Raw genomic sequence first — 25,183 nt, forward strand, 5'->3', positions numbered from 1 at the left:
AACAAGAGTGAGTGAGTGATTGAGTGAGTGAGTGAGTGAGTGAGCGAGCGAGTCATTGAGTTAGAAAAGACGAGACAAAATGCCGATCAGCAGGTTTTCCGGTTCAGTATCAGCACCAAAAGTAGATGTAGCCATAGACATGGGCAATCCTTTTCTCAATCTCACCGCCGATGGTTTTCTCAAGATCGGCGCTGTATAATTCTTTTCTTTTTTTTAAATATTTGATCAATTTTTTTTTGGATTTTAAATTTTGATTGAATTGAATGCGGTTTTATTTTTATTTGTTTTGATCAGGTTGCAGCAACAAGAGTGCTGGCTGATGAGACATTCCATGCTATCAAACGAGGTCGGTCCATTGATTAAATGATTTGATCTGACTGAGATTTATTGATTATATTTAATTTTGCAGGATCCATTTCATCTAGCAATTTTGAGCACACCGTAAGTTGCTGTTCTTTTTCTATGATTTGATCTGGTATCAGGGGTGTGCATGCAAATCGGTTGGTTAGTTTTAATTTTTATGTGAATGTGTCAAAATATGTGGAGTTTAGATTTTGCCGAAATATAAGAGTCCATTTTTATAATCTTAGAGAAAAAAATATAAAACGCAAAAACTTTTAAAAAATGGAGTTGGGAATTTAATACAAGTCAAAACATGGTAGTATATTTTAACTATTTAAATATAAATGAACCTAATGTTATTCTTATGAACGTCATATTATATTTAGATAATTTGATTTGTTCGTTTTTTTGGTTTATTATAAGCTCGAAGTCGATTATTGTGATTTTGAGCAAGCCGCTATGGTGAAACCCAGGAGCAGTGTTAGAGCAATTATAAAGATGAAATTCTTAATGATAGTTGGCTATTAAAATTGAATCCAATCAAAATATTTTTAAAAGATATAATTAGAAAACCAAACGGAACATTTTGTTTTCGTTACGGTTTAACTTTTTAGTCCGTTTGTGCTCGCCCACCCCTTTATGCTGCTCTTCTTATTTGTTATGCTCTTCTTTTATCTGCTTTGATTAGTAAAAGCTATTCAAGAAACTAGATTTTCTTCTTGAAAATTTCTGAGAAATATTGTGAGGAATTCTTATTATTTACTGCTAACATTATTGCAGCTGAAAAAGATGTGCAAAGAAGGTGCTTATTGGGGTAAGCATGAACACATAGGCTAGCTATGCATGTCTTTTCCATATATCCTTCTTGTTTCTTACTAATGCTTTAGTTAAGCAGTCATTCAATTCGATTTTTTTAATAGGAACTGTCGCCGGATTATATGTTGGGATGGAATATGGAATGGAGAGAGTTCGTGGCACTCGTGACTGGGTATGCTCTCACATTATTTAATATTGTCATCACATATGAACAGCCGAAACTAGAAAATGAAAGGTGGGGACGAGAGAGAAGGAAAACGGCTAGATACTAGGGGATAATAGAAGACAATTGGTAACTGACGGTTGTAACAGTTACTTACCCTATGATTCCATTGCATATGAATAGTTGCAGAATCAAAAAATGAAGGGAGAGGGCAAGAGGAAAATGGCTGGTAATGGAAGCGGGAAAAAGAATAATGGCGAAGAGATAGGAAAATATAGGAGATAATCAGTGATTAACGGCCAGAGGCGGCCACCAACCCAGCCTCATTGGTTCCTCCCCTGCATATAGAACAACAGCTTAAATGTGTTCATCGGCATAAGCCTTTTTTATGCTTTTCTTTTATTAATTTAAGAGGAAGTCTTTATTATATAACCAATCATTGTCTTTAATTTGTATTGCAGAAAAATGCAATGGCCGGTGGTGCACTCACCGGAGCTTTAATATCTGCTGTTAACAGCAAGAACAAAGACAAGATTGTGACAGATGCAATCACAGGAGGTGCCATTGCAACTGCTGCAGTATTTATCAACTATCTCACCTAAATCGACGAAAATCAAAATTTCCGCAGCATCTTTGGAAAATAACTATTAGATTTCGAGCTATTATGTAACTGTATTTTTGACGTATATTAAAATGAAACAGCAGATTTCTGTGCAATCAATCTATATGCTGAAATGTTGATTTCGAAAATCATAATAAAACGAGTCTCATTTTAAATCCTCAGGCAATCTTCTGTGCTACCAAGAAATCTCAACATATGTTTATTATTTCTATAGTCCTTATGTTGTATGAAAATTAATCTAATTTTATATTTTGACATTTTGTTTCCGAAAATGCTTATGAAACTTTGAAATTCCGCGTTTATAATCTGTTGTTATATTAAAACAAAGAATCACAATTTTTATATTTTTTGTTTCAACGTTTCGGTATGTTGCAACATAATTTACTACATATCCGATTTCATCATTGTGAACTTAACTACTTAAGCAGCTAATCAAACAAAATAAATTTACTTTAGTGTTTAAAATTGAATGAAACTTATATAAACAGTATAAATCTAGTGTACTTAAATCAAGTTTTAAACTGCTCAGTAAGTTTAATCAAGCTATAGGTTTCAGAATCTGGCCTAGCACCTCCTAAGATCATCCTTCTCAAAAGATAAGGAACATAAATTTTGGCTTTTACATAAGCTTTTATTAAAGTATTATACACAAAAGTGTACCTTGTATATTTTGCTTTCTTGAGTTCTTCAAACAACTTCTCAGCATTAGCTACATCACCCTTCTCAGCAAATATTTCGATGATCGAAAGAGTAGTTTCCAACCATGGCGTTGAACTCTTTATTTTCTTACTCGCCCTAAAATCGATCCCCATTTCTAGAGTCTTCAGGGCTTCTTCCACTAGTTCCGCCGTCAAACAACCCAATGCAAGATGCCGAAATGTAATGGCATTCGGTTTGCAGCCATTGACCTCCATTTCCCTGAAAACCGCAGTCGCCTTTTTAATAAGTCCACATTTGCAATATACAGATAATATTGAATTAAACTGGTCTGTTGATTTCATCTCTTTTATCGACTTCATCTCTGACCAAAGCTCCTCTGCTCGATCAAGCTGTCCGATTCTACCAAATGCTTCAATTGCGAGAATGTAGCTTTTTAATCTAACATGGGGAAGTTGTTTCACAATTCCCCAAACTCTCTCTAAATCCTTTCCCTTCCGTAAGCATCCATATAATATAATTAAAACGTCTAGTGTTGACCAGTTATCTCCAGTATAAGACTTTTCAACAGCTTCAACATATGCTTCAGCCACAGTATACAATCTTGCAACTGCATGTGCAGTAGCTAATATGCAGAACGAAACCTCATTTTGTTCAACTTGAAATCGCTTCATATCACCAAATACCTTTACCAATCCATCAATATTATGATCGTTGGCTTCAATTTTCATCAAAATGTTATACGTCGAGACATGAGGAGCTACCTTGTCAGCCTTCATTTGAGCCAGAATTTTTGGGATTAGTTTCCTGCGACCAGGGGAGGAATGAAGGATTATAATGCGGTTGAAAATCAAATGTGAAATCGAATGACCCAATTCCCTCATTTTCTTCATGTATTCAAGTGAAAGTCTTATGACACCTTTCTCCAGGCATGCAATTACAAGATTGTTATACAACAACTCATTCTGAAACTCAATAGGAACACGAGTGAAAAGCTGCTCGCCGTGCGATATCCCATGAAGTTTGGTTGTAAATTCCAAGAGGTAAGAGTAGTCTAATTCTTTTGGCCTGTAAGGTCTCTCCCTGATCACCCATTCCATCACCTGCCAAGTACTAAACCATCACTTTCAAAATAAAAAACTCATGAAAGATTCTCAATTACCTGATCTATCTCAAAAGACACCAAGATTATATAGTCTTACATTCATAACAATGTTACTACACTTTCATTAATGAAAAACCCGATCACAAGGCCCATGTACTTTACCACGTCTGTTCAGGAAGCCCCTAATGCAACATTGTGTTCTTCCCGTCCCTTTACTTACCTAATTTTCAATTTTCATGCACTTTATTTTGGCTGGACTCTGGAGAAAACATTTTTGTTAATAGGGGAACCGGAAAAAAACAAATAAGGACATGAAAATGGAACATTAGATCAGTAGAGGGACCGGATGAGAACATTTTTGCGGTAGGGGCTTCCTGAACAAAAGTGGTAAAGTACGTAGGGTTTTAGGATGGGTTTAGCCTTCATTAATTTAAGAACATTCTCTTCCTATGAAAAAATGTTAGTGAAAATGTAGTTTGCTCAATAGTTCATACTTTAATTTACACCTAAAACCAACATCAAGAAAGCTATAAAAATCCATTCATAAGAGCCAAATTATCCAAGTAACTCATTGAAGCATTTAAACAAACACCTTCACTACACTACAAATGATCCAACTTTATTCCAGAAAAAAAACATAGAAAAGACAACCTCAAGCGCGCGTTTGTTCAACTTAAGCTTCCGCAAGCGATTGATAGCATGAAAAATGTCTCCATGGTGAATGGGAAAGCCGTCACGCATCCAGCTTTGAAATGCTAAGCCAACCGGTTCTCCTCTCGAAAGCTTCTCAATTCTCAAAGATAACGATCTGGGTTTCTCTTCGTGTTGATGTTCTTCTTCTGGGTCTAGTTTATTTATCTCGGGGAAGCTATGGGTTGTTTGGGTGCAGAGAAAATTACTGAAGTTGTGAGGATTTTGATAGAAAAATAGAGAGGTGAATGAAAGTGTTCGATGAAATGCCTGAGAGAACCTACTTCGGCCCAGAAGGACCTGTGCAAGCATGCTTTTAGCTTCGGTAGCTAATTTATTCGAAAAGGGCACTATATATATATATATCCTGTAAGCTGCTAATAAATATAAATATTTACGATTTGATATTAAATTAATAATAAAACAACGATAAATTTTGTTTATATATTTATTCGAATGTATTTTGAGTTTATATTTAAGTTTTATATCCAATAAGTTGTATAATAAATATATTATTTCAAAAATTGAGTTACTTTAGATGAGTCTACAACTTTATTAAAATGACTACTTGTATGGATTAAATTGGGACATAATGCAATAGAAACATAATATTTAAAATGCATGTATATAATATAGGTCAAACCTCTAAAAAGAACAATATTTTTGGGCTTTTGTTAGTTATACTAAACTTTATAAAATCACTATAAATAACCAGTTTTTGCATATTATATGTTTTTTTATCGCCATTTTTAATCGGTTCAGTTTTTTGCTAATATGTTGGCTACTTCATATCTAACTCGGCAAAACGACGTTAAATCGAATTAAAAGGTTTGGAAATAATTAACACGACACGTAAATGTTTAACTATAACTGAAACAACACAAAAGTTTGACTATAACTGACACAACACTCAAAGGTTTGGTATTATTGTGATTAAGCCTTTTTTTTAAACGTTGTATTTTATTATTTGTTGTTTTATTATATTAAGATATCATATATTTATATCTTTAATGGATAATAGGCTAAAAAAATTACCAACCTTTACTTTTTTTAATAGCACCCCGATCTTATAAAACGGTCATTTCGTATTTTTGACATTCAATAGCACCCCAAAATTAGAAAAATTAGATAATTTTATTATTATAAAGATGAAATTAATCGAAGCAATTAAATTTAAGGTCATTTCATACTTTTTTTACCTTGGACAACTTTAAACAAGTCTTTAATTTAAAAAAATTCAAATAAGTCCGAATTAAAAATATTAAATTGGATAGATATACAATTAATTAATTTTTATTAACAATAAATAAATAAAAAATTAACAGGCTGAGCTTTTTTTCCACTGCCCGCTTTTTGACCCGCCGCCGCCACTCTTCTTGTCTTCCATGAAAGACGAGCTCAACATCTCGTCTTCAACGGTTCGTTTTACATGGAAGACGAGCCTAATGGCAGCGGCGGGTCCAAGGTAGGCAACAAAAATAATAATATTTTAATTCAATAAATTCCATGGAAGCTACAACAAGATAATTATCAACTCAGGAAAATTAGACAATTCAAATGCAAGACAATGGAAATGGACAAAAAGGGTCATTTTCACTTGTGCAATTATGTAAGACTAAATTGACAAATGAAGTAAATAGTGGGCTAAATTTAATTTAAAATATCAATAAATGGCCAATCAATTTTTATGTGTGGGCATCAATGATGTCAAGAAAACAAGTACAAAAAAGTCAGCAATCTATTATAGATAGAGACTTTAACTTATAAGATGAAAAGAATGTGGTGTGGGACAAGTTTACATTAATTTCATTTTATTTAATAATTTAATTATAATTCTATAATAAAAAAATTAATTAAATTTATTTTTAAAGAGCATAAAAGATAACTGTAGAAATATTAATATAAATATATTAAAATTTATTTAAATAAAAATATCAGATATCAAATTAACATATTCTATAAACTAAAAATATCTTAATATCTGTTTTTTATGAACTTAAAAAAATAAAACTACATTTATATGACTTTATTTTTAAAAAGTACCACAGAGAGGGACATGAGAAAACGGAATAGTGGAATAAAAACACGGCGAAACGTAATTTTAAAGTTTTTTTACGTATAATTTAAAATTGTGTCAGAAGCGTCTCACATTTTTGTTTATTCAATGATATAAATGTTATATCTCGTCAGTTTTGATATAAATTTTATATTATAATTAATTAATTTAAAATTTAATTTATTACAATAATAATAATATAAAAACCATATATATTATTCTTCTAATTATTAATAATAGAAAAGACAGAAGATTCACACCACAAATGAAAGGAGATTTAGATTAAACACTCATATAAATCCCAATACAATTTAAAGTTCTCCTTCCAAAAACAGTACACAAAAACACATAAATTAAGAACCAGCAAAGCAAATCATACATATGGATTAACTTATTAATTAAACATTATGGATCATAAACAACTACTTTGCTGGGGGCATAATCGTCAACATGGTATTTTTCATTTGCAAGTGCATGGATCACAGGTGCAGCTTGATCCACATTTGCACCCACTCTCACCACTCATGTTCATCTCTGACCTCATGAAGAAGCTGCAATTGACCAACAATTTGCAAATCAATTAATTAAAAATTAAAAATTAAATATAAATAAAATCATTGTGTTTAATAATTTCAGCACAAAATTTTTAATTTTCTAATTTAAAACAAATCTTTTATATGTAATTCAAATTACTAATTAAATTTTGATCACCAGATGCCAAGAGTATAAACAAATTGAACTATTTGCGAGTTATTCGAGATTTATTCAAAGAGAAAAAATTCAAATTCGACTTAATAAATTCAAGCCAAACTCGAGCTACTCGAGCTTAGCTCAAATTTAATAAAAAAAAGAAGCTTTAATTTTTATTAAACTTGAGCTAAGGTCGAGTAGCTCGAATACCATTAGAACTCGAGCTCAAAAGTTTAAGTTCATTGGAATTTGAGCTCGAGAACTTAAGTCTATATGAGCTGGAGCTCGAGTTTAGCATAATTTAAGCTCAAATTCAACTCGGTTTGTTTATAATCCTAATCGTTCCGATATGGACGATGGTGGTGCTTATATATTTTTCGAATCAAGTGGTAGAAAATTAAAATTCCAAAACAAAAAACCAACTAAGAATCATTTTTTTTAAGGTTAAAATTTCTCGTGTTTGAGTTACATACTTGTTAACAGGTGCAAGTCCGGCAATAAGAACCTCAGCTCCGGCGCTGCCCTCTGAGAATCCCAAGTCAGGGTACATCCCACATCTACAACATATACAAACATTTCATTACAAAAATTCAACATTTCAGAAAAAAAATGGTGAAAAAAGACAACACCCTACCAAGATTTCATAGAAAATCAAGGGGTATATATTAAATTACAATATTTTTATCTTTTAAATTTTATTGTGTATCACATTTTTATTTTTGACATAAAACAACACCGTTTTCTATACATTTTGTAGTTTTATTCTTCTCAAAAACAAGAATATATAATTTAAACCGCAAGAGGTTAGGATGTACGAAATAACGTCTTAAAAATGAAATTAAATCACTATAAAAATAAAACATTAAAATTTAATACGTAAATAATTTGAATTAAAATTACCCTTTACAGCCGTTGCCACAGCCGCAAGAAGAGCCACAGCCACAGTTTCCACCACAGCAAGACATTGTAAAGCTTAAAGAGAAGAGATTAATAATTATTTGGAAATTGATTTTTTTTCTCTCACTGTTTTGGATGATTTCAAGCTATCTTGCCTTGGCTTCTTATTTATAATGTAGTTGAGATAAATGGTCTCTAATATCCACCGTACACGTGGTTACATCTAACTTCGATAGCTTTTATTTGTGCGTTTCAGTCTTTATCTATCCCTTGATAACACCTAGTAATTGAAAAGAAATAAATATACATATTTCTTTATCAAGTATGTGGATACAAATAATCAAATTATTGTCTGCACGAGTTTGGTTTAATGGTTTAAACTTCAGCCATTTGGACGTTAAAGATTATAAGTTCGAATCGCGGCTACGCTCTTTCCTAATATGTAGTAGTTGAGGTTGAGTTATTGGTCATTATAATCCGAAATTACCAAGTATGTGGACTTTGCATGCGGTCTATATTCAAAAATTCGACAATTATATTGAGTTTCGACTCAATAGAGTAAGTCCTCTTTATCCAAAAAAATAATTAAAATATTGCAAGTTAAAGAATAAATATCTACTTTGGTATAAGTTGTTGGCGTGTGTTGGAATTAAAAGGGTATTTAATTTGGTTTGTAAGTATTACCTTCAATTCTTATAAAGAATAAAAATTATAATTTTATATGCAACAAATTTAATTTATATATTTAAATTCATTTGTTTTTTTATGTAATTAAAAAATGTGTTTATGAGAGAAATTGAACACGCAAGCTTAACAAAATATTGTAGTATTAGTTAGCACAATACAATCACCACTATTAATTTTCATATGATTCTTCAAAACTTCTTCTACATAATTCGATACTATTTTGAAATGACACCACTGGAACACTCTAAAATTTCTTCTCTTTTAAGAAAATACCTCTAATAATTCCTGCAATTAAATTTGAGTTAGAGTTGTAAAATTTGTTCTACACAATATTTTATGAACTGAAAACCTCTGGTCACCCAAAAATATTGTGAAATAATTAGAGAAGAGAAAATATATTATTGAATTGAATGATGATAGGTTGATTACAAGCATATATATATATATAACTAGAATAGTTCTAATCAAATAAGAACTTCTAAGGATATAAACCTTTAATCATAATAGGAGAAGGAGATATATTCCAATATGTGAAATAATTAGAGAAGAGAAAATATATTATTGAATCGAATGATGATAGGTTGATTACAAGCATATATATATATAACTAGAATAGTTCTAATCAAATAAGAACTTCTAAGGATATAAACCTTTAATCATAATAGGAGAAGGAGATATATTCCAATAAATATGTAGTACGTTGTAAAAATTAATATCTGATTTTGACGGGGGAAAGTGCAATTCCAGTGTTTTTTTTTTTGCAGAAATTATTCTCCCATTTACATTTTAAATTAAAAAATAATGATTAACGATCCTCGGTTTAATTTCATAGTAATATAAATTAGATTTTAGTGACATTATATTATAAATCTTTATACAATTCGATTTGGGTTTGCTTTATGATACATTTATATATGCGTATTTATACATATTAAAAAATATTACTATGAAACTTATACATTTATTTATTTTCTTTTTGTTATATTATATCCAAAATATTTCACTGAAATAAATTTCCAAAAAAACGAATAGAAACAGATAAACTAAACAAAATAAATATATTATATAAATAATATAGCTATTAATTAGAATAATATTTAGAAAATATTTGTCAATTTGTTTACAAAAATTGGAGTGATAAATTGTTTTTTTTTAGAGAGTAAATGTCAACTTTAAATTTTCATCAAAAAAAAATGTCAACTTAAAATGCATGAAACTTGCAGTTTTAGGCATAAAATTTGCATACATCGACTTGATTATGAAACTTTTAGTATTTTGACATTTTCTCATGCAAATGTAGCATAAATATTTATTTATTTAACATTATCTCTCATTATAAAATACGACAAGGTTAAGTTTCCCTAACCTATATACTCCCGTAAGAAATTTAATTTATTGTTTGTAGATGTTATCTAGCATGATTATTAATAATAAATAATCAAATTTATTTTTTTATTATAATTAAACCTCTAATTTTAATTTCAAATGCAATGTTCCTATTACTAATTTATAACTGCGAAATTTAAATGTTTTTTTTTAAAAAAATAATTTAAAAATCAGTTACTTCCACTGATCCAAATAACAAAAAAAATCTAAAATAAAATATCATATTTAAATCATATAAATAAAAAATAAAAATTTAACAGTTTATGGCCTCAAAAGGTTTTGATGAGTTTAATTAATTTATACATATTGAGAGATCCAGATAAAATTTAAAATTCAATGTTCTTATTTGATAATAAAATTGTAATAGTATTTTAATATTTTATTGTCTCGTTTTCTTATCACATGTTGTTTTTTACAAGATTTAAGAGTAGTATATATTTTATTCATAAAAAAAATTATATTTTTCTTCTATTGTCTTGCATTGGATTAAAATATGCTTTACATATATTAACAATCCAATAGTATATATTTTTGAGCTAATCAAACTTGTAGATTTTAATTTAGGTCTAATCACTCAAACCCCCACCTTTAGTCTTTTTTACAAGGTCTAATGGTTAAAAAAACCCAAACTTTTACGACTTGTTGCAATTATATTCAAACCTTTTATTTTTTATAATAATATTCAAATTGCATTTTTTTTTACAATATTATCCAAATTGCATTTTTTGTAGCAATAATAGTCAAATTGATGTCTAAACTTGTTGTTTTCAATTAACATATTAGACTATTATTATGTTTTGATGCATAATCATATACTAAAAGTCCCAAAAAAATGGCAAAAAAACTCAAAAACAATCACATAAAAAGTGCAATTTGGATATTATTGCAACAAAATAATGCAATTTGGATATTATTACAAAAATTAAAAAGTTTGGATAATATTGTAACAAGTTGTAAAGGCTTGGTATTTTTTTTCCATTAAGCCTTTTTACAATTGCATCCTAATTTAGAAAAATCTTCAATTTTACCTCAGTTTATCTTTTTGTGTTTCAATTGTACTCTAAATAGAAGGATAATATTGTATTCTTTTTTATTTGAAAAAAATACAAACAAATCCTTAATCTTTAAAAACGTTTGAATAAGTCTCAATTAAACAATAAATTAATTTTAAAAATTTAATAAAAATTTAAATAAATAAAAAACCACTTCCGAACCATCATTGTCCACCGTACTCCTTCGATATACGAACCTGCTGCCGCCACCGAAAAAACCGCCGCCATCCCGCCATCTAGTTTGTTCTTCAATGAAAAAACAGACCCAATCTGGTTATAATTGACAATTATTTTTAATAGATAATAGAGATAATGTCAAAAAAATATATAAATTTTACACGTTTTTTCATTTTTACCACACAATTTAATATTTCTCATTTTTATGCATGAACTATCACTTTTTCTCAAATTCATATACGGTGCTGAAGTGACATCATTTATTGGTGTAAATTGACCTCCACCTCAGCAAATTACACCAATGGAGCTGTGACACCTCAACATCGTGCATGAATTTGAGAAAAAGTGGTAGTTCGTGCATGAAAATGACAAAATTTATACTGCGTAATTAAAATGAGTAAACGTGCAAAGTTTGTGAATTTTTATGACATTAATCCTAGATAATAATATAGTAGTTCTATTTCATTTTTTGTATTGTGCAAAGAAACATCAAGAAATCTATATCAATGGAAAAGTAGCATAATACAACAATAGTGACCTCTCTCATCTTTCAAAATCGATTCACTTTTTTCTAACTAAATCTTCAAGAAATCTCATAACTTTTAACTTTATATACTCCCATAATATCTTCCAAAACGTAATTTAATCTCATAAAGTATTTCCCTAAATGAGATAAATCCAGATTTGGTTATGGTATTCAAAACAAAGTAGATAAAAAAATTCAGCTAATTACACACTGATCATGATCACTTTATAATTAGGGAAATACACTGATCATGATCAGTGTATGTTAAAAATGTTATTTCATCTCACAGTATTTCCCTAAATAAGATAAATCATGATTTGATTACGAGATTTTTTTTAAATGAAAAGGTTTTAATATAAGGTCTATAAAGGATGAAATCTTGAGTAACGGTTGGTTATACAATTGGCATAAATGTCTTAAAAAAAACCCCGACCTTTTAGCCCCTTTTCAATCATACCCTGACGTTGAAAATTTGTCAATTTTACCCTATTTTTCATTTTTGTGTTTCAATTGTACCCTGAAAAATTAAATTAACGTCTTTTGCGTTTGGAAATTTGTTTAAAACATTCTCCATGTCTCGCATATATTAATTGTATATTTTTAAAATTTATTTAAATTTAGTTAAATTAATAAAGAATTTAAATTAGTGTTAATTTGATTATGCTTTTTAGTTAGTTTTTTAAAAATAAAGGACTTATTTGTACTTTTTTGAATAAAAAAGAATTTAATTTCTTGTTTAGACTTAATTAATTGAATGATTTCATCATTTAAGTAAAAAAATTAACAAAAATTAAAATATTGGGGTACAATTGAAAACGGAAAATTTAAAAGTGGGTAAAATTGACAAATTTTCAACGTCGGGGTGGAATTGAAAAAACATTTAAAGGTGAGGGGTTTTTGAGTGATTAGGCCTATACAATTCTGTTTTTTCATTATCAAACAATTCCAATTTTTTAAAGTTAACATCTTCGTTAAAATAACTTTTCCCCTTAGTATTATTTTGTTAATTAGATTTAATACTTTGCACAAACGTATTCTCAATAACCGAGGGACTTGATGTATATAAAAACAAAAATACAAGGACTTAATATTTATAATTAAAGGTGCAAGGATCCAGCTAGGGGTGTGCATTCGGTATTACGGTGCGGTTTGGAAGTGAAATTATCAAAACCGTTCGGTTTTTTAAGAAATAAAAAACCGAACCGAAATTTGAGGAAAAATTCGGTCCGGTTTTTCGGTTTTACTATTTTCTCAACCAATCGATTAACTTTTAATCAAACGAGTAATTTAATCCAATTTGTAGATGTTTTCTAACTAAATCGTTGGTTGAGAAAATGGATTAAATTACTCGGTTGATAAACCTTCGATGAAGTTGAAATACTATTTTAAAATAAAAACAATTTATATACTAAAATAATAAATTTATAAAATTCAGATTTTATTAACTATACTGTTATTACTGAATTGTAAAGAATTAATGTCTTTAATATCAAATCTTTTCGAGTGAGGTCAATTCTAACCAAACCTTTAAAAAACATAGCAATTTTCAATAAGTATGTTTTAATTTTAATCAATCACTCATTCTTTTTCAAAAAAAAAATATCAAATATTTTTTGTTTGTTTAAGTTATTATCATTTCAAATAATTTTCATAAGTACTTTTAAAATGAAAAAAAATATGCTTAGTTAGAATTAAAAATATATAAAAATGTTTGATATTCTTTCGAAAAAGAATGAGTAGTTAGTTAAAACTGCTATGCACTTCTTGAAAATTGACTAAAATTAGCATTTTTAAAAGAATTGACTAGTCCGTTAAAAAAAAAGAATTGACTAGAATTGACGTCACTAGAAAAGATTTGGCAATTCTAAGAGGCAATTGTAAATAAGAAATGACGTTTATCATAATTTATACATGCATAAAATTAAGGGTTATTTACATATTAAATCTTAATCTTTCTTATTTATAGCGGTTTAAATACAACGTTTAAAACATTGCACTATACGCTTCCCTTTCATTTTTTGACATAATATAGAGCTATAAAATGTATATTAAAAAATTCCATTTCGTATAAAACGACGTTAAAACAAAAAAATGTGCTACACAAATATTAAAATTGAATGGATAGAATGTACGATGCAATATTTTAAAGTTGCATTTAAATCATTACAAACGAAAAAAAATTAAAATTTAATTTGCAAATAATCCAAAAAATTTACAATATTGATAGTCTAAATCAACCTATTTATATTTTTGCTCTAGGAAGAACATAGAATTCCACGGTGTGGGCCTTCAATTGTTTGCATCCTTTGATTGTGGTGTTTGCTTTTGTTGTGAAATATTCTCTTCCAACTTTAACACTTCTCTATCTCTCTTCTTTTCAGTTTCAAAAGTATTGACTTATTATTCCTTTTTCTTTTGTTCTTCATAATTTATATAAAAAATGTTTTGCAATCCATTCAATTGTACTGCCTACCAAATTGTACTGTTTCTATTTTCCACCTGATGTTAGAATCCACCAAATTAGGCTTAATTTCACCCATCGTCCCTGACTGTCGAGCCTTCTATTACTACGATTCTCAAGTTTCATTTTCGGTATGTGAATCTCCTGAGTTTTAATTTCACGGCCTGTAAAGTCTTTTTATCTGAAAAATAACTAGAATACCCCTAAAAATCTATTACAAGAGTAGATCCAACCCAACAAAATCATTTTTCGGGCAAAATGGCTTTATAGGCCGTGAAATTAAAGCTCACAGAGTTTACAGGCTGAAAATGAAGTTCAGGTACAATGGTTATGAAAGGCTCGAATGTCAGAGACGACGGGTGAAAATAAATCACAAAACTATATCTGCCTTTTGTTTTTCATTTGACGTTATAACCCATCAAATTGTATCGCCTTTTATTTTCCACCTAGCATTATAACCTATCAAATTGTATAGCTTTCGATTTTCCATTTGATGCTATAAACCTTCAAATTGTACCACCTTTTATTTTCCACTTGACGTTATAGCCTGATAAATTGTATCACCTTCTATTTTTCATCTAACGTGAAATATATACAAAAACTGCTATTATCATTATATGCCATATCATTAAATTTTTTTAAAGTGCCGCTATTTTAATAACATGCTATAATGTATTAGACTTAGTTCACAAACGACGTGGTGAACTGAGTCTTTAAATTTTTCATAATCATAATCATTATATAATTAACATTGAGTGCATGCATGTATAGTTATGAATCTTATGACTAGTGATAGATAATTTAGACCGAAGATAGAACTTCTCAATCATTTAGGTTAGAAGAAAAAGAAAAGTTGGAGGTTCACATTGAAAATAACTATTGATGATTTCAATGCCACCCCACTATGAACCGCAAGGAGAAAAAAAGTGATTGTGATTTGGCATTTACTTTATTTGATCCTCCATGTGAACTTTATGGATGAAAATGACCCATAAGATAACTTCTTTAAATTGTGGAAAACAGAAATTGAAAAGGGCTAAGAGAATGGCATCAAGAATTAGAAGACCCCATTTCATATATTTCTGCCATTAAATTTTTTGTTCTGTTTGGTTAGAATGAATTTCATAATTTTTATGAAATTTAATTTAATTTTTAATAGATATGTGTTTGGTTCAAATGAATTTTTACAATTTAAATTTACATTTAAAATACAATATTCAGTTTGTTTTATTTCATTTAAAATTCGAAAAACCGGACACAAAAATTTCATTTTCAAATAGAATTATTTAGAAATGAAATAAATTCATACACTAAAATTAAATAAATTCATACACTAAAATTGATCCAAGCAAGCTAATGTTAGAACTCGTTCATTCAATCAATATTTTTTGCTTTGAAAACGTAATAATTTAGTGTTTTAGACATAAAATTTTATTTTCAACTTAAAAAACTTTAAGATAATATTGTTAGCTTGTTACTCAAATGATTTCATCTCCTAGTGATTTTCACATATATTTGAACTTCAAAACTCCATGATTATGATGTCAAAAACTTGAATTTTGCTTTAGGCGTCACTAGTAACTAATATCTAAGAAAACACCAATTTATTTTTTCCGGCATCCACATCGTCATATTTTTATCAAAAAATTAACTCGATGTTCCACTCGTATTCTAAAACTACAAAATATATTAAAGTTTATAATTTATTTTGTAATTAACCCTTAAACGAATTGCACTAAGCTCTCCAAATTTTATCTGCCTATTTTATATGTTACAGCAACAAAATTTATGAAATACTTAAAACTTCCCAAGGTAATGAATCTTCTATACCTTATCATCAGCAAAATAGTTCTTGTATTGTATGAAATTTATCATGAACAATCAATTTCATCTAAACCGAGTTTTCGCGATTTTTCATTATCCATAAGCACCCTAAGACCAGCTTTCAGTTCGTGTACCCCTTCTTCCAGGACAGCACAAACTGGATATATAGGAACAGACACTACTCTTCTTTTAAGTTCTTCAAACACTTCTTCAGCACCTGCCTCGTCGATTTTATTTGCCACAACTAACGAAGGTCGGTCCGAGAGGCCTTCTTGATGGTGCTCAAGTTCCAAGACTAAATCTTTTAACTGTTCCCACGGCGGACGTCCTTTTCTACCGTCTAAGCCAGCAACCAAATCTAGCACATAAGCCAAAACCTTAGTACGTTCTATATGTCGTAAGAAAGCATGCCCGAGTCCACGATTCACATGAGCCCCCTTTATAAGTCCTGGAATGTCGGCCACTGTGATAGAGAAATCATCGAAGTTCAATTTTCCTAAATTCGGTCTGAGAGTTGTGAAGGCATAGTGGCCTACTCTCGGTTTTGCCCTGGATAACGCTCCCAGAAGAGTACTTTTACCTGCATTTGGCATTCCGACGAGGCCCACATCAGCAATACTCTTGAGTTCCAATACAAGAACAGACTCGGAGCCAGGGCAGCCGATCCTAACAGAGGACTGAGCCTCACTGGACAATTCTGGAACAGAGGGCTTAATATCCTTCTTAGCTCTGGGCTTAGCAATCTTAGCTTTCATTGGAACATCGGAAGAAGATACATTACCCAGACCGCCCTCCCCTCCATGGGCAACAATTATTTGCTGACCAGGCTTTGTTAATTCAGCGACATTGTATTGCACATGTTCCTCGCATGCTGACTCAGATGGAGTGTCTCGTGTGTCCACTTGATCGGCCCCAGTTCCTTTACCTTGAGTAAACAGGGCACCAGCACTCTCCAATGACTCCACTTCCTCCACTTCGACTGTGCTCTCCGAGACAGATTGCAGCTGAGAATCTGGTTCGTCGGTAAGAAGAGCGCCGGGAAGTTCCCACGGATCCAAGTCCGTTGTAGAACATTTTTTCACTGGTAGAGATGGAAGCTCACCCTCTAAAAGATGAATAACGGTGCCAATAGGTACTCGGACAACCTATTAAACAAAAACATTATCAAAGTTACCAATTGCAGATTTACTGCCAAAAGAACAGGCACTAATTAATAAATTAAAGACTAAAGTTGATCAAATAACCTTATCGTCTCCCCGAGTTCCTATCATACACTTGGAACCTCCATGACCCCCTTTTGCTGCATTCTGAGGCCAGTAGTGGGATTTAGTTTTCTAATGCAAGAAGAGAATTGGAATTATTGAAAAGATGGGGAATACAAACCACATGGTGATGCAAACCGCTGAAGTCCCAAACTGTAGGCGAGCATTCTAAGATCACATCACCCCCTCTTCCTCCATTCCCACCTGCATTAACAAACCCACACATGAATGAGAGGATAGCCACAAGAAAAACCATTTCATAAATTTAATCACATGACAATCGAGAACAATCAACTATTTAGACTCGTAGAGCTTGATGGAGACAAATTACACCAAAACGAAAAAATTTAAACACAATAAAATTGAGAAACTAAACAAAATGATGATTATGAAAGGGTCAGATTCTATAAAATATATAGCCCTTAACTCATTTTCTATCTTTAATTGATTCCATAACATCCCTGAAAACTAAAATCACCTTTTTAATAGGTTTAGAATATCAAGTTTTTATTTTCATATAATCTGTCTTGTTCATGATCTAATTATTTTCCATCTTTAATTTATCTCAAATGAAAATTATAGTTGTACTAGCATTCTAGAAACCTGTAGTTGATAAAGCAATATGGGAAACCAACTCATCAAACAATGATTATAAAAATTGAACCGAAACAACGTATCAAATGAAAAATTGAACTGAAACATAAACCTACCATCAGGTCTGCCTCGAGTCTCATGTCTACTACGTCGAAAGCTGGAGCAACCATTCCCACCATCACCTCCCTTAGCATTTAGTGTAATCCTATCTCTCATTCTGGTTTCCTACAAACAGCAGTCAAAATCTCATCACCTAGATAAACTAGCCAAAATCACAAAAAGATTACGAAAACAGAGTTTGAACCTTCTAGGAAATGTATTAAGAAGCAACAATCCAACAAATAGAAAAGAAAGATGGGATGGCAGACCTGTAAAGGAGCAGACTTTGCTTTCGTATGAGCAGTGTCCGAACAATAGAGTAACGACGAAAAAATCCATGGTGATTTGGAAGACTTTCTCAAGGCTTCTAAGTGGCAAAGCGATTTTGTACAACGTAACCACATCGGTACCTCTTTCCGACTCCGCTATCGTCTTTAAGGTCAAATCAAATGCAAATGAACTGGCATAACATTTGAATTGTATGTTCAAGCCAGCAAGAGAGGTTCAGACACTGAACATTTTAGAGAGATACCTAGAAATTGTAAAGAAAGCCCGTAATGCAGATGTTTCTTGAAACAAAAGTAATTGTATAACAATGAACACTAACCATTCATCTATTACCATAACTTGGTACATTAAAACCAAATAAAATTTTATAATTAAAGAGATAACTGTTTAGTCATGTAAGTGTTCAAAAGGATGCAATGTTTTGGGATTCTTCTGAAATTAATCCCAAGAGGTTCATTCAGACATTTTGTCAAACACTTAGCATGCAAAACAAATTGTACACACTGATATCGCAGCGCACACAACATTAAGCACAAACAAGACTAAAAAGAGCTGTTAACATAATGACCCACAACATAAAACTTAATAAAATGTGAGAAATCAGCAATAATAAATTATGAAGTTAAACGTATATTATACTTTGAATATGAACTTTCTGAGCGGGTTTTGAGCATGGCTGAGAAGCTATACCTTGAGTGCAAAGAAGCACTGCGACATGAGAAAAGCCCTGCTGGACATCGAAATGTGATGGTTCAGTGGCAACCTCCTCCGCCCAATTTCGTCAAGATAAACTTTGATGGAGCTTTTAACCAAGCTTCAAGATCCGGGTAGTTCTTCAGTTGATCCAGCCTGCGATGTTGTTATCCAGGATTGCCGTGTGCTAAACCTTAGGTTGAATGTAGTTTCCTTTAATTTTGTTAGACTTTTTAGAGATATAGCTTTTCTGTTGTAATACTCTGCACAGATAGTGTGATTAGAGTCGAGACTTTTGTAGTCGGTTTATTTCGTAATGAAATCTCATCTTCCTTAAAAAAAAAAAAAAATCATTTTTATTATTTTAAAATGTAAATGCTTTAACATATTTTGCATAATATTGTTCTCAATATCTATATCAGAATTTTTAATCAAACATTATTCAATGCTTTTTACTGCAAAATATTTAGTAATCCAACCTGAACAATATAAAACACATTGAAGCTCCATACTAGCTCTAACTTCAAAGTCGGGGGAAGAAATTTGAATCATGCACTATTAGAATTTAACCCATTTTTGACTGAAAAATCCATCAAGGCACATAATAAGATCATCAGAAAATATATTTCCCATTAAAAAAATTGAAATTTTTTTTAGCAATGGTATATATATTTACACACCCAAGTAAAATTACATAAACATCATTTGTGCAAACTGTAAATTGATGCCACATTTCTTCCAAAAATATAAAAGATCTATTCTCAGAATTTCACATAAATTGCAAGGATTCAAACTGATGAAGCTCACAACACAGAACGCATTTAGTACGAAAATATGTTAAGAGACTGAAACGCATTTACGGGAAGTGCTAATTCCAGGATAGAGAACGTAAAGTGCTAACAAAATACTCCCACTATACCTTCTCTAATAGAAATCATATTTTCAAGCAATTCCAGAAACAAAAACAAGAGTTCTACAGAAAATAAATTCATTGATTTTGCCCTCAAATGCTTCAGAAAAAAAAGGTGCATAACTTTAACCATACAACAGAAAGTGCGGAAAAGAATTGAAGGGCATTTTTGATTGCAGATGAAATTCGTCAGACGCGAATCTGATCCACTCATATTTTTGGCAGCAGAAATTCTGTAGACTAGCAGTATGACACAGCAACCATCTCCTATGGGTTTTCCACCTCTATAAAAAGCTTTAATCAGCATCCATTTCTTCAAGTGCAATCCGTGCTGCAGACTTTGCTTGCTCCAACAGATCCTCAGGAACCTAAAAAGTCGGTAGACATAAATTAAACATATTGATCACTTAACTAAAATGCTAGTCTGAACTCATTTTTAAACTAGAAATGGGAGAACAACTGAACATAATGCGATACAAATGACTACAGTGAAATATGGAAAGTAGGACAAATATACTAGATACACCAAGAAGTCAGGTGTGCAAAAACGGAACCAAAGAATGCAGTTCAGTTTTGTTTAAGATTATCAAGGAAATTGATTCCTTTTGGGTTAGAAAGTTTGGTTCAAACTGAATGCACATCCGTAGTTACACCATTCCTTTTCACCTTTTGCTTTTATCTGGAATCTGGATAGCTAGGTAAGAATATTTTGTTCGAGGTATCTCAATGAAAACTAGAAGCCCCTTTTTCGGGCATATTTACTCTAAAGATAGACAGGATTAGCAAAGAAGTATGGAGCCGGAAATTACCTTCTGATGCAGTTTCTTTGATTCGTCGCAAACCCAACTCATTTCCAGTTCAAAAGCCTTGTCCTTTGCTTCATCATGCACCTTGTAAATGCTGTACAGCAAAAATTTAGACAGTTATGCTGCGTGTAAGTTACATTCCGAGGACAGACAGACTGCATTTCACACTGAATCCTATCTCTCAAATTAATTTTTTACCCTCTCTCATAATGCAATTTAATTTGTGACTACCACCAAATGATGAGGACCATAGCCTCATTAATTTCAGTAATAATTATAGATAATAAGACTAATGTGATTATTGTGAGAGATTTTGGCAACCAAAAGCAAGTTCAGGAAAACATTAAAAAGTTTAAGCCTCGTTAAGTACAAAAACCCAACTTAGAACAGGAACCACTAACAACAAAAAGCAGCGGCTTACAACCAAAACATAAAAGACTGAAGATCATCTCCTTTCATCAGCTAATAGATCAAATCCTCAATACATTCCCGCTTTTCCACACAGTTCGATTTTTCATTTTTATCACTTCTAGTTTTGGACGGCAAGAAGAACATATCAGAGAAAGAGAAATCTTTTAAGAAGTCACATACATATTTCGTTTTAAAGAAGTAACATAAAACTAATTCACTGCCTTTGGCTTTAATGGCTTATCCAGTGGCAGTAGAAATGGCTAGCAGCAAGTAAGGCTATCCTCAAGAAAAGAAATATTTTTAATGAACTTCACAAATTATGGCAGTAAAAGAATAAATCATGTTATGTTGTGATTTCCTTTTTTCCAAACAAAAACTTTATCACGTATAAATTCACAATACACAAGTAAAGGGTTGAGAGAAATAAAGGCTGGATGCAAGAGAAGAGAACATAAAAATAAAGAGCTCCAATGAAAAGCATGGGGAAAAACATAATTCGACAAAGAGGAGAACTAAAAGCAAAAGGAAGGAGAAGGCAACACTCACATTTTAGCTACTTCAATAACCCCTTCTCGGCATGTCATTTCAGAGAGCTTCAACTTTTCAATTTCTCTGTTTAGACCATTCATTCAAGCATTAAATATAAACAAAAAAAGAAACATACTCAAATTATTATCCATGTATTTATATTTCATTTTAATTCATGGGGATAGGTAAAATAGATCTTAGTTATTTAAATCTATTCTAAAAATGACATGGTTCTTTATACTCGCTTGACTAACACCAATTTCTTTTTGAAAAATATAGATACAAAGAATTTGAGAAAAAATTTAAATAAGAGTTTTTCTCAATAATGATCTGATTATACTCTTTTACTAAATCAAATGAGCCAATTTTAAAATTACAATTTATTTATACTTGCAATGCAAATAGAGATAATACTTGTCTTCTTTGCTTTGTGAATATTATATTGATTTAAGATTAATATAATATAGTATATCACATTATACATATAAACATTTTATTTTTAATATTGTTAGCTGCACAGAGTGCATGATTTTGACTAGTTATATCATAGGGCTAACACCAAAATTGGCATCATGAAAAGATGAGATTACTTACGTTTTAGCAGCTTGTTTTCCCTTTCCAATTGCAGCACCAAAATATCTCTATATCATGTTCTCAAAAGCACAATAATTAATAAAAAAATCATATGAATTTTGAAACAGAGACGGAGTTAATGCAGAGCTAAAACCAGGACAAATCAACTCACATATGATATGCCAGATGGTTCGACCACATATAATTGAGGTCCATCTCTGTCATAACCACCAAGAATTACTCCACAACCAAAAGGCCTGTAACATAAGCAGCAATTAAATTTTTCCGATGCAAGTATAGCAGTGTGAAGAAGAATATGCACAAGTTAAAAACCATTACTCCCTTACCTAAGCCACCAATAGAGTGTACAAAGATGCACATAACTAGCAACACGTTCAGCAAGTTCCTTCACAGGGATGCCTTCACCATAAACACTGACAAGCAGAAAAGAATTAGTAAGCTAAACTCAGTAAGTCTGAAGGAAAAAATATATAAAAAATGTAGACAACCAAGGTTAAATCAAAGCTATACCGCCCAGTAAAATAAGTATGGAAACTAAGATCTGTGAAAAACCTTAGTTAAATCAAAGCTATACCACCCAGTAAAATGAGCATGTAAATTAAGATTTCAGCCTCAGAAAAACTAAAGTTCATAGTCCACTCAACTAACCTTTCATAATTATTTGCCTCAGACTTTGCTCTTGCAACAATTTGTCTTCCATCAGCTGCTAAACCAGCCACAGCCTGATATTTAAAAGGGGAGAGAGAATGTCAGAAGCTTAAGTTCATGTAATCGTTGGCCTCCCAAGATTTGGGAAAAAATAGAACTTAAATTGATATACATGTTGGAAAAGAAGACAAGTAAAAAAAGAAATAAGAAGACCAGATGAAGCAAATTTCCTCCAACCATACGGAAAGAATAAAAATTGGGATCATGTGTGTGCTTATAAGTTATAAATTAAATGAACACAAAAGCGGGTTTTGCAACTATAAAAAAATGTCGCTCTGAATGTCAAAGAAACTAACTACACTCTACCAGAGAGAGTAACAAGAGCTTCTAGCATAACTTGTACCATGGAGCACCTTCTTTTGCTTGAACAATTTCCCACAAAATCTAAGCAATCAGTTCTAAAGACTATGAAGACAATTATTTCCACTTGTTTTCCCTTACAGTTCATTTGAATGGGTTAGAGACAGGAAAGGTCATCAACGAATGAAGGCATATTATTAGTTTCACAGAAATCAGGTGTGTGAAATGTGATTTTGCTTCCGATCCAAATCCTAAAAATGGGACTGAACTTCAAGTTCAAGCTGACAACATGTATCTTAGATGGATTACCATTTATTTCAACCCATGTCCAGATGCATTTAAACTAATTAACCTATATTCAATCATTAAGTAATATCTGTATAGATTGGAACACTGCTCAATACCCACAGTAACGACACCAAAAGTGTTTATTTATGTCGTCAAAAACAATGACAACCACCGGCACCGGCAACAAATATAATTACGAGGAACATACGTAAAACAAAATGGGAATAACAAAAGAATACCATGCCAGAATGACGATGAACGGAGTGGATTCTTCGGTTAGAGCCCGGCAACATCATTTTAGATGCTATAAGCTTCTCCACACCCTAAATTTCAAAACACAAAGCCACAATTCCATTACACCTTAAATTCATGTACTCAACACTGAACTATATGAACTTAAACCATATAAAAGAAAATAAAAAATATTACCAGAACAATCCCATCCTTACACTTGATTCCAACAACAGTACTGCAAAACCAAAACCAAAGAGCAGTAAATACACACGGAATAAACAAAACAGAAACCCTAATGCTACTCCTACACTTGCATTTGCTGTAATTTGAACATTATGAAATTAGAACAGCGTAAATCTTCAATTAAAGACTGATACATCAATTTTCTCAGGAAACAAACAGGAAATAAAAGGAGAAAATGAGTGAATTAAAACGCAAACCCGCTGTTATCGACGGCTTTAGCGGCGTATTCGATCTGAAAAACGCGACCGTCGGGGGAGAAAGTGGTGACTGAAAGATCGTAACCAGTTCCTATGCTACTCATTCTGCTGTTGTTTGATTTTGCCTATGCGATTCGAAATTTTTGGTTCTTTGGTTTGGTTTATTGAGCTTTTCTAATTGAGGTTTCTTTGATCTCAAGACAGACAGAGTGAAGAAAATTGAAGACGGAGTAAGTTTCTTAATGGGCTTGGGTTATTGAATGGACTTTAACACTTGAGGAAATTAGGCCCAACACTATCAAAGTCTATGCACCCTCATTTTAGGGTTTCCTTACATTTACACCCCTTAAATCATATGGGGGCGCTCACTAAACCTCTTTTGTCCAAAAAATATATTAATTCTGTCAAAAATGATGACTTGTCATTAAAAATAATAGCGGATATCTCATTAAAAACCTAAAATACTCTAAAATTTAATTAAAAAAACAATTCAATGTGCAGATTGAATAACAATCATCTTCTTCTTGTAGCATTTGCTTCTCAGCGTGGAGATTGCTTTATCAAGACTTTGCCTGCTGCTATGTTTCAGCTCGTCATTTTGAAATTGGATATTGCTGACATATATGCTCAACCTCAAGCTGTTTAGTTTGTGTTTGTATAAATAGCCGTTAGTTGTTCTTTTTGGAAAATTATACGCGCAATTATTGCGTCACATCATTCATGCAAAAAACTAATAACATGTTAATCATGTGGAATTTTTATGATTAAAATAATAAGCAGTAATCAAACGATTTCTCATCGTAAATGTTTATTGACTTGTTGTAAATATGATATAGCACAATTATTGAATGAGATAAACACTTTTATTTTCCTTCAT

General features: G+C 31.3%; 5 protein-coding genes across 5 annotated transcripts; 1 reads left to right on the forward strand and 4 right to left on the reverse strand.

The window, feature by feature from the left end:
- On the forward strand, window positions 1-2,104 carry LOC126653743 (outer envelope pore protein 16, chloroplastic). Its single transcript, XM_050347674.2, has 6 exons — window positions 1-193; window positions 295-346; window positions 410-441; window positions 1,123-1,156; window positions 1,263-1,330; window positions 1,783-2,104. Exons 1-6 carry the CDS (start codon window positions 80-82, stop codon window positions 1,921-1,923), a joined length of 441 nt encoding a protein of 146 aa, XP_050203631.1. The 5' UTR covers window positions 1-79; the 3' UTR covers window positions 1,924-2,104.
- Window positions 2,105-2,401: 297 nt separating this feature from the next.
- LOC126685762 (pentatricopeptide repeat-containing protein At1g07590, mitochondrial) lies at window positions 2,402-4,729 on the reverse strand. The gene is made up of 2 exons (XM_050379715.1): window positions 4,357-4,729; window positions 2,402-3,703 (listed from the first exon to the last, which is right to left on the reverse strand). The coding sequence occupies exons 1-2, from the start codon at window positions 4,705-4,707 to the stop codon at window positions 2,453-2,455; spliced, it is 1,602 nt and encodes a 533-aa protein (XP_050235672.1). The 5' UTR covers window positions 4,708-4,729; the 3' UTR covers window positions 2,402-2,452.
- Window positions 4,730-6,704: 1,975 nt separating this feature from the next.
- LOC126653614 (metallothionein-like protein type 2) lies at window positions 6,705-8,191 on the reverse strand. Its single transcript, XM_050347546.2, has 3 exons — window positions 8,042-8,191; window positions 7,615-7,698; window positions 6,705-7,002 (listed from the first exon to the last, which is right to left on the reverse strand). The coding sequence occupies exons 1-3, from the start codon at window positions 8,104-8,106 to the stop codon at window positions 6,912-6,914; spliced, it is 240 nt and encodes a 79-aa protein (XP_050203503.1). The 5' UTR covers window positions 8,107-8,191; the 3' UTR covers window positions 6,705-6,911.
- A 7,825-nt stretch (window positions 8,192-16,016) lies between these two features.
- On the reverse strand, window positions 16,017-19,404 carry LOC126686832 (probable GTP-binding protein OBGM, mitochondrial). The gene is made up of 6 exons (XM_050381092.2): window positions 19,085-19,404; window positions 18,376-18,638; window positions 18,124-18,232; window positions 17,535-17,617; window positions 17,396-17,458; window positions 16,017-17,296 (listed from the first exon to the last, which is right to left on the reverse strand). The coding sequence occupies exons 2-6, from the start codon at window positions 18,508-18,510 to the stop codon at window positions 16,199-16,201; spliced, it is 1,488 nt and encodes a 495-aa protein (XP_050237049.1). The 5' UTR covers window positions 18,511-18,638; window positions 19,085-19,404; the 3' UTR covers window positions 16,017-16,198.
- A 577-nt stretch (window positions 19,405-19,981) lies between these two features.
- LOC126686833 (proteasome subunit alpha type-3) lies at window positions 19,982-24,511 on the reverse strand. Its single transcript, XM_050381094.2, has 10 exons — window positions 24,307-24,511; window positions 24,062-24,101; window positions 23,872-23,955; window positions 22,985-23,058; window positions 22,663-22,749; window positions 22,488-22,572; window positions 22,337-22,383; window positions 21,761-21,826; window positions 20,807-20,897; window positions 19,982-20,365 (listed from the first exon to the last, which is right to left on the reverse strand). Exons 1-10 carry the CDS (start codon window positions 24,408-24,410, stop codon window positions 20,294-20,296), a joined length of 750 nt encoding a protein of 249 aa, XP_050237051.1. The 5' UTR covers window positions 24,411-24,511; the 3' UTR covers window positions 19,982-20,293.
- Window positions 24,512-25,183: the final 672 nt, after the last annotated feature.

Source organism: Mercurialis annua, linkage group LG6 (genome assembly GCF_937616625.2).
Source record: "Mercurialis annua linkage group LG6, ddMerAnnu1.2, whole genome shotgun sequence".
In the NCBI taxonomy this organism is placed as follows: Eukaryota; Viridiplantae; Streptophyta; class Magnoliopsida; order Malpighiales; family Euphorbiaceae; genus Mercurialis; species Mercurialis annua.

What these genes read in the sequence shown, in the direction of transcription:
- LOC126653743 (XM_050347674.2), top strand. Translation starts at nt 80, where the DNA reads ATGCCGATCAGCAGGTTTTCCGGTTCAGTATCAGCACCAAAAGTAGAT. An exon ending in GTTTTCTCAAGATCGGCGCT is followed by an intron (nt 194 to 294) that starts GTATAATTCTTT and finishes TGTTTTGATCAG; the next exon opens with GTTGCAGCAACAAGAGTGCT. An exon ending in ATTCCATGCTATCAAACGAG is followed by an intron (nt 347 to 409) that starts GTCGGTCCATTG and finishes TTAATTTTGCAG; the next exon opens with GATCCATTTCATCTAGCAAT.
- LOC126686832 (XM_050381092.2), bottom strand. Translation starts at nt 18,510, where the DNA reads ATGTGGTTACGTTGTACAAAATCGCTTTGCCACTTAGAAGCCTTGAGA. An exon ending in CAAAGTCTGCTCCTTTACAG is followed by an intron (nt 18,233 to 18,375) that starts GTCTGCCATCCC and finishes TGCTGTTTGTAG; the next exon opens with GAAACCAGAATGAGAGATAG. An exon ending in GACTCGAGGCAGACCTGATG is followed by an intron (nt 17,618 to 18,123) that starts GTAGGTTTATGT and finishes TTGTTAATGCAG; the next exon opens with GTGGGAATGGAGGAAGAGGG.
- LOC126653614 (XM_050347546.2), bottom strand. Translation starts at nt 8,106, where the DNA reads ATGTCTTGCTGTGGTGGAAACTGTGGCTGTGGCTCTTCTTGCGGCTGT. An exon ending in TGTGGCAACGGCTGTAAAGG is followed by an intron (nt 7,699 to 8,041) that starts GTAATTTTAATT and finishes TATATGTTGTAG; the next exon opens with ATGTGGGATGTACCCTGACT. An exon ending in GGACTTGCACCTGTTAACAA is followed by an intron (nt 7,003 to 7,614) that starts GTATGTAACTCA and finishes GGTCAATTGCAG; the next exon opens with CTTCTTCATGAGGTCAGAGA.
- LOC126686833 (XM_050381094.2), bottom strand. Translation starts at nt 24,410, where the DNA reads ATGAGTAGCATAGGAACTGGTTACGATCTTTCAGTCACCACTTTCTCC. An exon ending in AAAGCCGTCGATAACAGCGG is followed by an intron (nt 24,102 to 24,306) that starts GTTTGCGTTTTA and finishes TTGGTTTTGCAG; the next exon opens with TACTGTTGTTGGAATCAAGT. An exon ending in GTAAGGATGGGATTGTTCTG is followed by an intron (nt 23,956 to 24,061) that starts GTAATATTTTTT and finishes TTTGAAATTTAG; the next exon opens with GGTGTGGAGAAGCTTATAGC.
- LOC126685762 (XM_050379715.1), bottom strand. Translation starts at nt 4,707, where the DNA reads ATGCTTGCACAGGTCCTTCTGGGCCGAAGTAGGTTCTCTCAGGCATTT. An exon ending in TGAACAAACGCGCGCTTGAG is followed by an intron (nt 3,704 to 4,356) that starts GTTGTCTTTTCT and finishes AGTACTTGGCAG; the next exon opens with GTGATGGAATGGGTGATCAG.